The 12517-nt window shown below is 41.5% G+C and overlaps 1 protein-coding gene across 2 annotated transcripts in view; it reads left to right on the top strand.

The window, feature by feature from the left end:
- FIG4 (FIG4 phosphoinositide 5-phosphatase) overlaps positions 1–12517 on the top strand; it is a 122848-nt gene that overhangs the window by 80027 nt on the left and 30304 nt on the right. For both annotated transcript variants that reach the window (XM_026511651.4, XM_044388823.3), the window contains exons 21-22: positions 265–347; positions 3895–3981. In XM_026511651.4, the coding sequence (XP_026367436.1) occupies positions 265–347; positions 3895–3981 (170 nt within the window). The remainder of the gene's footprint in view (positions 1–264; positions 348–3894; positions 3982–12517) is intronic.

Raw genomic sequence — 12517 nt, 5'->3', positions numbered from 1 at the left:
TGGCCATTTGCAGAAAAAGTTTTCTACTTCCTGAATTATACAAAAGGAACTAGTAATTATTTAATAGCTTTTTACCCTAAAACAAAGTTTTTTTTAGTGGAAACAAAATCAAATTTTTAAAAAGCCATTAATTGAAAAGTTTAATGAATAGATTGAAGAAGATTTCTTTTGTGGAAATTTCACAGGCTCATTTTCTTCATCTTTGAAAATAATATGCTAGATGTCTAAAAATTCTTCCTGGTTCCTTTTTGTTTTCAACCCCAGAATGTCGTCCAGCCCATGAAAGAGGTATATGGAATTAACCTCTCAGATGGTCTCTCAGAGGAAGATCTCTCCATTTATTCAAGGTAAACTACTTCTATGTAGAAATTAAGGAAAAATGCGAATGTATTATACAATAATTTATATCCAGTATAACTTTTGAAAATGAAAATAGTCAACAATACAGAAGGAAATGAATTCCACTTGGAATACAGTAACGGTGTTTAGGAGGTCGGATTCTGAAACATTGGTTTCTATTTGGAGTTAAAGGGCCTACTGCCTGAGACTCTCAGACCCCTCAATGATAAAAATTTATGATGTGTCCATGTATTCTCACCACCTGTATATAAGCTGCAAGCTGGAGTACACATACATTTCTGTATTCTTGCATTAACAAAGTCCCAAGATCAGGTACCTCTTACAAAATATACCTGGGATATTGACGACTGAGGACATTGCATTTGCTTTAGCCCTGGGGTGCTGGTGGGAGTGGTATCTGAGGAGAAGGAAAGAAGTGGTGATATAAGGGCATCAAGTCAGAATGTTCTAGACCTTTATTAGACAGACTAAGCTGAAAGAGCATCCACCAAAAGGTGTTCCCTGAAATCATATACATAAGTGTGTGTGTGTGTGTGTGTGTGTGTGTGTGTGTGTGTGTGTGTGTTTCTGAGGAGAAACACAGAATTATAGTTATCACATTTTCAAAAGAATCCCTCACCTAGAAGTCCTCAAGAACCTAAGATAACCTCTATAAACACTTCCTCAGCTTAATACATGCATTGAGAAGACCTAATTATCACATGTGAATACCGTCCCACTTCATTCATATGTTTGGCTTATGTCAGCTCTATAATATAAACGAGCACTTGTCTTCCATTCTTTTTTAAGGGAAGTATTTCATTTGCTGAATTCATCAAACTGGATAATGACAGCTTTTTATGTCAAATTAGTAAGATCTGCTATAATACGTAAAATATAAAAATGCACAGCATCTCCTAACTGCAAAAGCCCTGGAATGACTCTGTATTACTGTCATAACAGAAGCCAGTTTAGTCACCCAGAATTCAGGCCTCGATGCACAGGTGCACAGTCATTTATCCATCACAGCTGTCCCAACAGGGTGGCTAACCTCTTCAGCATTTGAAGTGAGCCTTTATAAGCAAGGTGGTTTGGAGGAGGGAAATATCTGGGGTTAGTGACTGAATAATAAGACTTCGCTTATTGTAGAGAACAGGAGGGTCAAGGACTGAAATTTTGGCTCACGTTAATTAAGCAAAAAGAAAGTGTGTCTTGCTTCAGGCATGACTTTTGCTTCGAGCCTTTTTAGCTCGGACTGCCTCTGAGGGGCCCCCTTTTAGTCCTCCCTTCTCAGGGAGTCAGATACAACCCTGTTCAGCCATAGTATCCAGGGGAACCAGTCTAAGAAGGGGACAAGGGCAGGCCCAGAGGGAAGGGAGTACTGCTGGGGAGGAAGGAATCCATGTCCTGGAATAAGATTCTATGTTTGATATCCTGAAGAACAGCACCTCCTCCTTTGATGTGTGTAACACTTTGCAGTGTTTTATTTCTTCTTCAGACAACTGTGTAGTAGGCTGAAAAGATATTACTATCCCTCTTTATAGGCCAAGAGCACAGAAAGAGCCATTCAGTGACTGATTCAGGAGGCCTTTCCTATGCTTCGTGGGTACCTGTGATTTTAGACTATGCAATCCTTTTTATTCTCTTGATAATATCAGCTGCCCATGCTTATGATGCAGACCTGGGGGGGAGGGGAGAAACAGAGGTCTGGTCCCCTCTCTTTACTGTGAGTGGACTGCTTCCCCTGGCGGCAGGGGCATTTCCCTCTCCATCTGTTGTGGGCATTGCTATGGCAGAAGAGACCTCTCTCCATCAGTACTGGGGGCATGGCTGTGTTAGGTGGTGGCCAGGGATGTTCAGGAACTGACTGGTACCCTTCTTGCCCCAGCAGAGCTCTGGGGCTCTTAGTGCCTCGTCTAATCCAGAGGGCAGAGCTTCAAGGGCAGGGTGAGAGTCCATGTAGTTCTGGTCTAAATTGGCCTAAAAAATTTTGCCCTCTCCCACTGCAGTTCTGCACCCAATTGGCCAGTCTCACCAAAGATTGCATGTGTAAAGACAGTGCCCTGGCCTGGCTTGCCTGTCGCAGCTCCCACCCGGGCAACCACAGGACAACATGGGGAGAGAAGGGATGTCCTGGAATTGGCATCTATAGCCTGTTTTCCTGTTCTCCTGCCTGTTTTTCCTACATTTGGCCTCAACCACCTTCAAACTCCTGAAGATCTCTTGGTTTTGTAGTTTTGTTCTAATCACTTAGCCCTATTCTGCATACCTTCCTTTGCCCTTAGCTTCTCTGGTATCTTTGGTGCTGGACGTTGTCTACTTACCTCCTCAAAGCCTCAGCCCTGTGCCAAATCATCTTTTAAAAAAAAAAATTCTGACAGTGATTGTACACATGATTTGAGACGTTTAAAGTTCTGTACAAATAACAGGTGTTATATGACATTCTTCCCCAAAAATGGATCAAAAATGTTTATACCTGCTGAAGATAAAAATTGGATAAAAGTAAGTTATTTGAAAGTTTTCCAGTAAAACCGGGGATGTACTGTATGGTGACTAACATAATAAAAAATCATTATAAGAAAAAAAAGAAAGAAAGTTTTCCAGTAACACCCTAATGACTTGGTAATTAGTAGTTTCTGCCGCACTTTTCTTGACCTTTAAAAAAAGCTAATAAAAAATAAATTATAAAAGTATCAATAATTATCAAAAGAAAATATTTTCAATAGTAGAAAACTGAGATGGAAATCAGCCCTTTAATCGTGCCCCATAACCTCCCAGGGGCACATTAGAACAAAATTACAAGCCATGTTCCTGAGGGGAAGATGGATGCCTGGAGCACAGACCACACTAGGACAAGTATGCACTTGAGAAATAGCAGGTGGTCCTTGGCTCATCAGCCCACTGGCCCATTGCAAGGTATCCTCCTATCCTATGGAGCTGGCAGGGGGCAAGTCCCTGTGACTCTTAGCTTCAGGCCTGGATGAGTGTTGTTCCCGGCTTCTCTAAGGAGGGGGGTGTGGCTGTGGGGCTCAGCAGGTGGTCTCCGTCCCCCTTCCTTCACGGTCAAAAGTACAAGAGCGGCTGGAGTACACTTGGGGATTCTTGTGGTGCTAAGGAGACAGAGTTCTCGTGCCGGGTTTTCAGCAGTATCCCCGCTTTGGGAGATGGATCCCAGGCCTGATCTTGTTCTTTCTTCGTCATTTGTCTCAGTGCAAATGCCTCCCCTCGTGTTCCCCTAGTGTCCTGCTGCAGTTACCCTTAGATAAGTGAGGCTCTGAAAGTTCATCCTCCTGGCTTCAAGAACACTGGTTCAAGTTCTGTGTCACACTGAAGTAAACTGAGACACAGAATTCCTCCTTCATTTGTAACAAGGCCACCATAAGATCAGGCCTCCATTTGTAAGGACAGTCTTGGGTTGCATAGGACACTCTCGTGTGCTTTTCTGAAATAAGAAGACTGCTGTCATTTGAAAGCTCATACCATTTTGTGTAATCTACTGAATTTATTGCAAGTAGTTCCTTCTCTAGCTTAGTTTTGATCCATTGTCATTTGTAGATTCGTTCAGCTGGGTCAGCGTCAACATAAACAAGACAAGAGCAGCCAGCAGCTCTGTTCTAGGTGCCCAGACGGAGTTATAAAACTGTAAGTACTAGATTCGACCTTTAAAAAATCTTTGTATTCATGCCATTCATAGTACTTTTTTTTTGTAGACTTTTTAAGAAAATTATTCAGTCTTATCACCATATTAGTATAAGCACTAAAGTTTCTCCTCCTGGTGTCTTATCCAAGAATAACTGGGTAGCTGTGGGGTTGGGAAAGAGATCAGCAGATTTGACTTGAAATGTACCCTTTGGAGGTGGGATTGGAGTTGGTGGAGGCTTCCCTCCCTAAACTCAGCTCTCCACTGGGTAGAAGTGGGATTAACGAAGTAGCTCTGACCCTGGAGACAGGCTCCTCAGGTTCAGTACGAGACCCTTGAAGGCAGTGATGGGTTTGTCTCGTCTAGCTGTATTTTCCCACTGGTTCTAATGACTTGCTGTAAGTTAAACAGGTGTTTAGTAAATTTTGAAACAGAATCAGGTTCATGTCCTAGATCACAGCCTCAGTACTTCTTTTTTTTTTTTTTTTTTTACCTTGATTAAATAACTTAAGTCTGTATGGCTATTTCCTCATCTGCAAAATGGGATGGTAATAGCACCTACTTCGTAGGAAGGTGGTAGGCTTAAATGCAATAAGGCATTCAAAGTGCTAAGAACAGTGTCTGGAAAAAGTTCTCGGTAAGTTGTGGTCATCACCATCATCATCATTATCATCTTCATCATTATCCTCTGCTTGTTGGACCAGACAAAGCAAAGGTTGTGACCAGGAGAGGTTCCGGATGCCATATGCTCAGTTGAGTTTCTTCTAGAAAACCGGTCACTGTGGATGTTAAATGAGGTAGTATACATGAGGTGTCTAGAGCAGTGCCTGGCATAGAGTTGACATTTAGAAAATTACCATTTCTTAGAGCAACTTTGTCAGTTTGTTTAATACATTTTTGATCAATGTTGATTTCCTGACCTCTCTGTGTACCACATGTGCATGTTCCTGATTGATAGTTAAAGAGACTGTTAAAATAATGCAGGCGAAGACTGGAGGCTTGGAGAGTAGTGGCTAGGAGGAGTTAGGAAATGGAATAAATTTGGGGAATATTTAGGAGGTGAAATGGGACTTGGATACTGACTCATCATGGAGGGAGAGAAAGAAGTCCTTATCAATGAGAATGACCCTTAGATTTTTTGGTTTGTGTAACAGGTTTAATTGATTGATTGATTGATGCATTTATTCATTTAGCAGCTGGGTATTGAGTACACCTGTGTTAGGACCATTCCAAGCTTTCGTTTCCTGAGGCCAGGAGTGCTGCAGGAGGGTACAGTTTGCATTTTCAGTAGCATCCAGGTGGCCATGTTTAGGAGGCAGTTGGGTCAACTGGTCTGGAACTTCTGGGGATACAGATGGGGATGGTCATTTCATTCTGGGGATGTACATGCCTATGGGTGATAATTAAAGCCACTGGCTAGGGATGAGACCACCTAGGAAAAGAGAAGAGTGAGAAAGCTTCTTCAACTGAGTCTTGAGAGGATCTGAGTCTAGCAGCTGAGACAGAAACTTCCAAAGGAGGCAGAGAGGCTAATCTGAGAAGGGAAGGGAATGGGACAGTGTTTAATCACAGCCTCCAAAAGGGCTGCTTATCCTTCTCTCCCCATCACTGTTTTTTTCTCCTTTTTTTTTTAAATATATAAACTCCTATTAATTTAGAGACCATTTTTTTCTTTCTTAAGTCTAATTAACAAATGGAAGTTTGGGCTCCCAAGTGAATTGAAATACATTGGCCAGAAAAGGAAAGTATTTAAATGTGTTAGTAAAAAAAATAGACTCTGTTAACTGAATTGTATTATACAAATTGATTATTCCATTAAAATAGTATGGCACAATTTGGGAGAAAAAGATGAAATGAATATAGCATACAATTAAAAGTATTTTGTGTTTTCTTCAATATTGCATCTACTTTGATCCACAATTGGCCTTGCAGTAATTACTTTTAAATTGTCTTCTTAAAATATTTAGTATTTACTTTTCTGAGTCCTAGCCCATATGAAAACCTTATGGATCTAGAATTTTTTTAACTTTTGCATTTAATTAGTAAAGAATCTAACATGAGTGTCTTTTTGCACAGCATCTTCAACAGGATAACAGAAAGCCTGATAGGTTCGGCATTGTGTTGTCATGGCAACTGCCCAAGGGTGATGTTGTGGTTGTTTTGGGGGGGGGAGTGTGTCTTTGTGCACATGGGTGCCTGCTTTACACTGAAATTCTCTAACTAGAATCTTAAAATGTCAACTGTTCATTTTTAGATTTTGAAAGTTATCCCAAAACCAAGAGCAATTAGATTTATATGCGATTATTGACATTCTCATTTTGTTATGTTTTAGGTTCTAAGATATTTTAAAACAGTGATAAGTTTAAGCTTATGTACATATGTGTGTACTCATCTCTAGATAATTTGCAGTCTTACCAATTTTTCTTGAAATCCTGAGGCAAACCAATACTCCTTTTCTAAATGTGAGGTAAATACAACACCAAATATAAAAATTATGGGTGGTAAACAACTGGCGAGGAGCCAGTGTAGCAGGGGCCCAGATATATATGGAGGTGCAGAAACCTGGATGGGGTGGCTGGCCGCTTTTCACCCAAGGTGGTGACTAGGAAGAAATGACGTCAACCAACATTCACGGACACTCACTTAATACCTTAACCTGAATTAACTCAGTTCTCATAATAACCCTATGATCTTTCTATCATCCTCATTGTACAGATGGGGAAACTGAAGCACAGAGAAACCGTGTAACTTGCTCAAAATCAAACATCTAGCAAGTGGGAGAACCAGGATTCAAACCCAGATAGGCTGGCTCCCCATCACTAAGCTATACATGCCTAGTGTTACCGGCTGCTTTTGTAACCGCGTGGTAGAAATACTGAGTAATTAGTGTGAACAGCCCTCACATTGATCCTCTGACCTCATCTGGGTTTGTAGACATCTCTGCATGCAGACATAATGTTTCTGCTCTGTTAATATTAAATTTTGTTTTCACATTTAAATATAATATACCTTTATTCTTTTCCCAGTACCCAGCATATTGTCCCCAATGTAGACATGCTTCTTGAGCAAGGATAGTTTGCTTGACGTAAAGCACGGTATAGAGGCCATTTAGCCACCATCAGAACAGCGCTGCTGCTATTTACGATTGCTGCCATCCTACTAGGTTATAAGTTCCTAGAAGGCAGCCCAGAATAATATGTTAAATTGAGTGCTCAGTAAATATTTGTTGAAATGTTCCCTCATACCCCCATCCCACCCATTACTCTCAGAGTCTGTATGGGGCCCCCTAAGCATCCCTACCTAGAAGCCCACCTCACCAGCATCTCCCTGGTTTTCAGCCACCCTCCCAGTGGCTCCTTTCTCCCCTCATCCTTGAACATTCTTTAGTTTTCCCCTCTATTCTGTTTCCTGCTCATAAGCCCTCTGCCCTCCCCTACTTCTTTGTTCCCTTCTGATAGAAGAAAAAAGCAAGCACCAAATGTTTAGCTTTTTTCCCCCTCTATCCTGTTTCCACTTGCACCTGTGACCAAATGCAGAGTGAGAAGGCCCCGAGTGGAAGGACTGACTGTGCCAGGGCAGGCGGGGTGATGTGTGGCCCGGCAGTGATTCACTGTATTCATGCAAGACCAACCTGTTCTCATTTTACACTCCTACCAGTTCTCTGGGAGTTTTTAAGCAACAAATGCCAATCAGTTTAGGTTAAAAAGAACATGAACACATATATTATTAGTGCCTGCTATTCTGTGGCTCACCTATTCCAGGAATAGGTCTCACTCGTTTAAAAACTACCTCTAAGAAATGGTTCAAAATATAATACATAGAGTTTGGATAAATACTATCTAGCTTAGGGTTCTTCCAACACAGGATGAGCTGAAATGTAATATAAGGTAAATAAGTGTGTTTACTCTTTTAGGACGATCAGGTTGAATTTATTCCCTAAGTCCATCTTGTAGTAAGAAGCATTTACTGACCATACGGTGAATGCCCCTGGGTAAGGGTTTCTGTTAGGGGACACGCTTCACATCACAGGGTGCTTTACACAGTCAGAATTAGCACACCTTTTCACACTGATGAAATGAGCACAGCACAGTGGCCGTGATGAACTCAACTTTGTTTTCTTTTCACGAGTCGTTTTCAGTAATGTATTCCCGATGTGCGAGTCACTCTCTGGGGTCCCCCGCACTGATCTCATCTAGTGCTCTGCAGACAATGCTCTGGGCTCTGGGCTGCGGGTGCAGTATTTCTACCTTAATGGGTAACACTTGTTATCTTCCCCAAACACCCTGAGTACAGGCTTTAAAGGGTTAGAGCCCTTGGGAGGCAGCGATCAGTGATTAATCGGCTAATTCTCTCCGCAGGCGGGAGACGAAGGGTGACAGGGAGGCTAGTCTGTGACCTCTTCCTCACCCCAGAAGTTAACACGCAGTCTCTGTTCCTCTTTCCTTCTGCCCTTACTTTTCTCTCTTCGTTATCCTCTTTGGCTTTTCCTTTCTATCTTCTTTTTTTTTTTTTTAATAATGATTTTTTATTATATTATGTTAGTCACCATACAGTACATCCCCGGTTTTCGATGCAAGGCTCGATGATTCATTAGTTGCGTATAACACCCAGTGCACCATGCAATACGTGCCCTCCTTACTACCCATCACCAGTCTATCCCATTCCCCCACCCCCCTCCCCTCTGTAGCCCTCAGTTTGTTTCTCAGAGTCCTTTTTATCTTCTATTTCTAAAGGATCCCCTTCTGTCCATTCCCTCCTCTTATATATTCCCTTACTGTTACCTTCTTCTCTGGCCATCTTCTCTCCCTCGCCATCCTCTTTCCATCCCTCCAGGGTAGTTTTAACTGTTTTTTTTTTTTTTCTTTTTAATACACTAACCTCTCCAAAACATAAGTTTCCTTCATGTGTTTAGAGCAGTGCTTTTCAGACTGCAATTCTTGACTCATAAGTGGGCCATGAAATTAATGAAGTGGGCCTCCACACAGTGAAATAAAATAAAACCGAACAGAATCCAAAAGAGAATTCCAGGGCATGGCACAAAGTATAGCTGTCTCGTTGAGTAGAATTTTCTTTCTCTGCATAAATACAGCCGTATATTCGTTTGCTATGTAAAGTGTATTTCTTATTGTAGGTAATAGTCACAGGTTGGATTTACATGAATGCACCTTCTCTGGAACCCCATGAATTAAAAAACTTAGCTCAGTTCCTGTTATGTAGGCATTTAATAAATGTTTGTAGATTGAATGGAAGTGTGTGGTGTGTGTGTGTGTGAGAGAGAGAGAGAGAGAGAGAGAAAGTGAGTGATTTCTCTCGGGAATAAGTAGAAACAGAGAAGGGAGGTCAGGAAGAAAAGGAGTTAGGAAGGGACGAGAGAGTGTTCTGTGGTATGTCCATAGTGGGTGAAGTAAATGCAGGCCTGGAAAAATACAGTCTTGTTATGTAAAATAATCGAGAGCTAGGATGGGCGTGTAAGGGGAAGAGGTAGCAGAAGCTACAGCTGAAAGAATGAAAGAGCCATTAGATACATAGATAAAGTGAATGTCTCTTTGTTTGAATATTATCTATGATAGTACCCGCCTACTATGTTAAGATAAACTTAATGGAACAAGGTGAATTTGGTGAAAATTTCAGGGAGGGCTATCCTGAAAGATTTCTAGCATATAAGGAATAATAAATGTAAATTCAATTGCAGGTACTTATGTTACTAATTTAAGGTATCAAAATGACTTTATTGTGTATTTTTAAATGATGTATATTGCCTGTTTTATTTTGGTGACTCCCATTTGTGGGAGCTTTCACAGGTTCACATGAGGTCTTAAGTACCCCCTTAATCTGGGTTTTGCTGTTGTTGTTGTTGTTGTTTTCAGAAACATAGCTCTTCTATAAAGTAAGGTAAACTTCTGTAAGGTAAGCTCTTACCTTACTCATAAAGCAGTAAAGGTATTGCATGGAGCACTGAGTGTTAGACGCAAACAATGAATCATGGAACACTACATCAAAAGCTAATGATGTACTGTATGGTGACTAACATACCATAATAAAAAAAAAATAAAGGCATTAAATGGTAGATATTTAATGCACGCTTTCTCTATGCCAGGTTAGGTGTTTGCAGTGCATAGCTGAATGGGATACAGTCCCTAGCTCTGAGGGTTTGCACTGACCCATGGGGTCAGTGTTTCTAGGTGGTAGGGAGGTGCTATGAAGATGTTAGCAGAGGAGGCTTTGGGGGCGCAGAGAAGAACCTAAATCAGGCAGAGACTCCTGGGTAGGCTTTATTCTCAGGCTAAATTCTAAAGGAAAGATGGAGTTATTTGGTTGAAGAAGACGAAGAGGGCTCTGGGCAGAGGCTCCAGACCATGCACCACTTTTAGAGATCCATCCATAATTCTATGTCTAATGCAGGGGGATTGTCAATGAGAGACACAGGCAGGTAGGAACAAGATCAAGCACGCTAAGTGAGAGAGTGTGACCCTTATCCTACAAGCCTGTTCTTTTTTTTTTTTTTTTTTTAAGATTTTATTTATTTATTTGACAGAGAGAGAGATAGCCAGCGAGAGAGAACACAAGCAGGGGGAGTGGGAGAGGAAGAAGCAGGCTCATAGCGGAGGAGCCTGATGTGGGGCTCGATCCCAGAACACCGGGATCATGCCCTGAGCCGAAGGCAGACGCTTAACAGCTGTGCCACCCAGGCACCCCTACAAGCCTGTTCTAATCAGGGGAGTGATAGACTTATATTTGCATTTTAGAAAGGTCACTCTGGAAACAGCGTGGAGAATGGATCGGAGGCGGACAGGTAAACAACTTATCTGTCGGAAACATCAGGAAAAGAAAAGGATTAGAGTCTGCTCTTGGCAGTTGAAGTAAAGAAGGGGGATTATTTTGCAAAGGTACAATCTATAGGGCTTAGTAAGACTCGGTGTAGTGGATTGGGTGTTCAGAACGTGTGAGAGGCCAGGTGTTTTCTGGTTTGGTTCACTAGATCTGGCAGTGGGTCACCGGGATTGGGTGGGTAGGTCACCAGGATACATGACAGACTTAAGCTTGGGGGCTAAGGTGTTTCATTTATGATAGTAATTGCACATACAAAATGATTTGTCTGGGGCTCAAGAGGTTTTAGATTACAGAATTTAGATAAATTTAAGTGGGTTTTTTTGTTTTTGTTTTTCTCTTGATTTAAAAAACAAGTTAAATTTCTTTCTCTAAAGGCGTCCAAGTTAAATAGATTATAATACATGCCTTTAAATTTTCCTGGAGACCCATGTTCAGATTAGAGGACAAAAAACTCCTTCAATTGCTGATAGAGATGAAGAATTTATTATAGCTTTAAATGTATTTTTAGCCCATAAAACACTGCTTTGTTTTGTATATGAGCAAGCAGGTTAATCCTGGGGGAGCAGATTGGGATATCTGATACGGCCACGTGAGGGGTATTACTCATTGTTTTTCTTCGCTCTGTATACAGAAATCACATTTTGTAACTGTTTAACCTTTTGTTATTTTGTTGGTTTACCAAATTATCATCAGTTTTCTGTATGGAAGGTGAGTGGGATGATTTTGGGCAGATGGGATGATGATTGAGCCTTGTGCCATGTCACCGTGGCTTCCTGACAGCCATTCCTTTTGCACAATGAGAACGCATGCCCCGTATGATATATTCGTGGCCCCTGCCTCCTTCGATCATATATGAGAAGTCTTTTCAGTTAAGATAAACTTTTGGTTGAAAGACAAAAAAGCTTTCTGTTTCGTATTTAAACATAGCTGTACTATCCAAGGTGTTGCTCAGAATTCCTTGGGGCTTTTACACATGATATAAAAAATGAAGTACAGATCCCCTTAAGTCCTGATCCTGTTTAATATGCACCAGCAGGCGTCAGTAGTGTTTTAGTGTGATGGAAATAATTTTCCTTATTTATCATTTTATGTTATCACTCATTTTCCTCATGGTCTTATGAAGAGGTTTGAGGAATAATACATGGAAATCAGTTGCATTATGTTTTCATAATTAGAAGTCTGCTTGTATTTTGTAAACATCCTTCTGCCATTCCCTCCCAATTTTATGAGAACAGAAAGTCCTTGGTAAATAGAACCCAATATGTGGTATTTTTTAAGAAGACTTATTTATTTAAGAGGGAGAGAGAGAGGGGCGCCTGGGTGGCACAGCGGTTAAGCGTCTGCCTTCGGCTCAGGGCGTGATCCCGGCGTTATGGGATTGAGCCCCACATCAGGCTCCTCCGCTGGGAGCCTGCGTCTTCCTCTCCCACTCCCCCTGCTTGTGTTCCCTCTCTCGCTGGCTGTCTCTGTCTCTGTCGAATAAATAAATAAAATCTTTAAAAAAAAAAAAAAAAGAGAGAGAGAGAGAGAACGGGGTGGGGGGTAGGGGGCAGAGGGAGAGAGGGTCCTATGCAGACTCTGTGCTGACCAAGGAGCTCAATACAGGGCTCAGTCTCACGACCCTGAGATCACGACCTGAGCTAAAACCAAGAGTCGGATGCTTAACTGACTGCACCACCCAGGCCTCCCTAATATGTGATATTTTTA

This window comes from Ursus arctos, unplaced genomic scaffold (assembly GCF_023065955.2).
Source record: "Ursus arctos isolate Adak ecotype North America unplaced genomic scaffold, UrsArc2.0 scaffold_13, whole genome shotgun sequence".
Taxonomy (NCBI): domain Eukaryota; kingdom Metazoa; phylum Chordata; class Mammalia; order Carnivora; family Ursidae; genus Ursus; species Ursus arctos.
The sequence above is the reverse complement of the archived record's forward strand: the minus strand, read 5'-3'. Positions and strand labels throughout refer to the sequence as shown.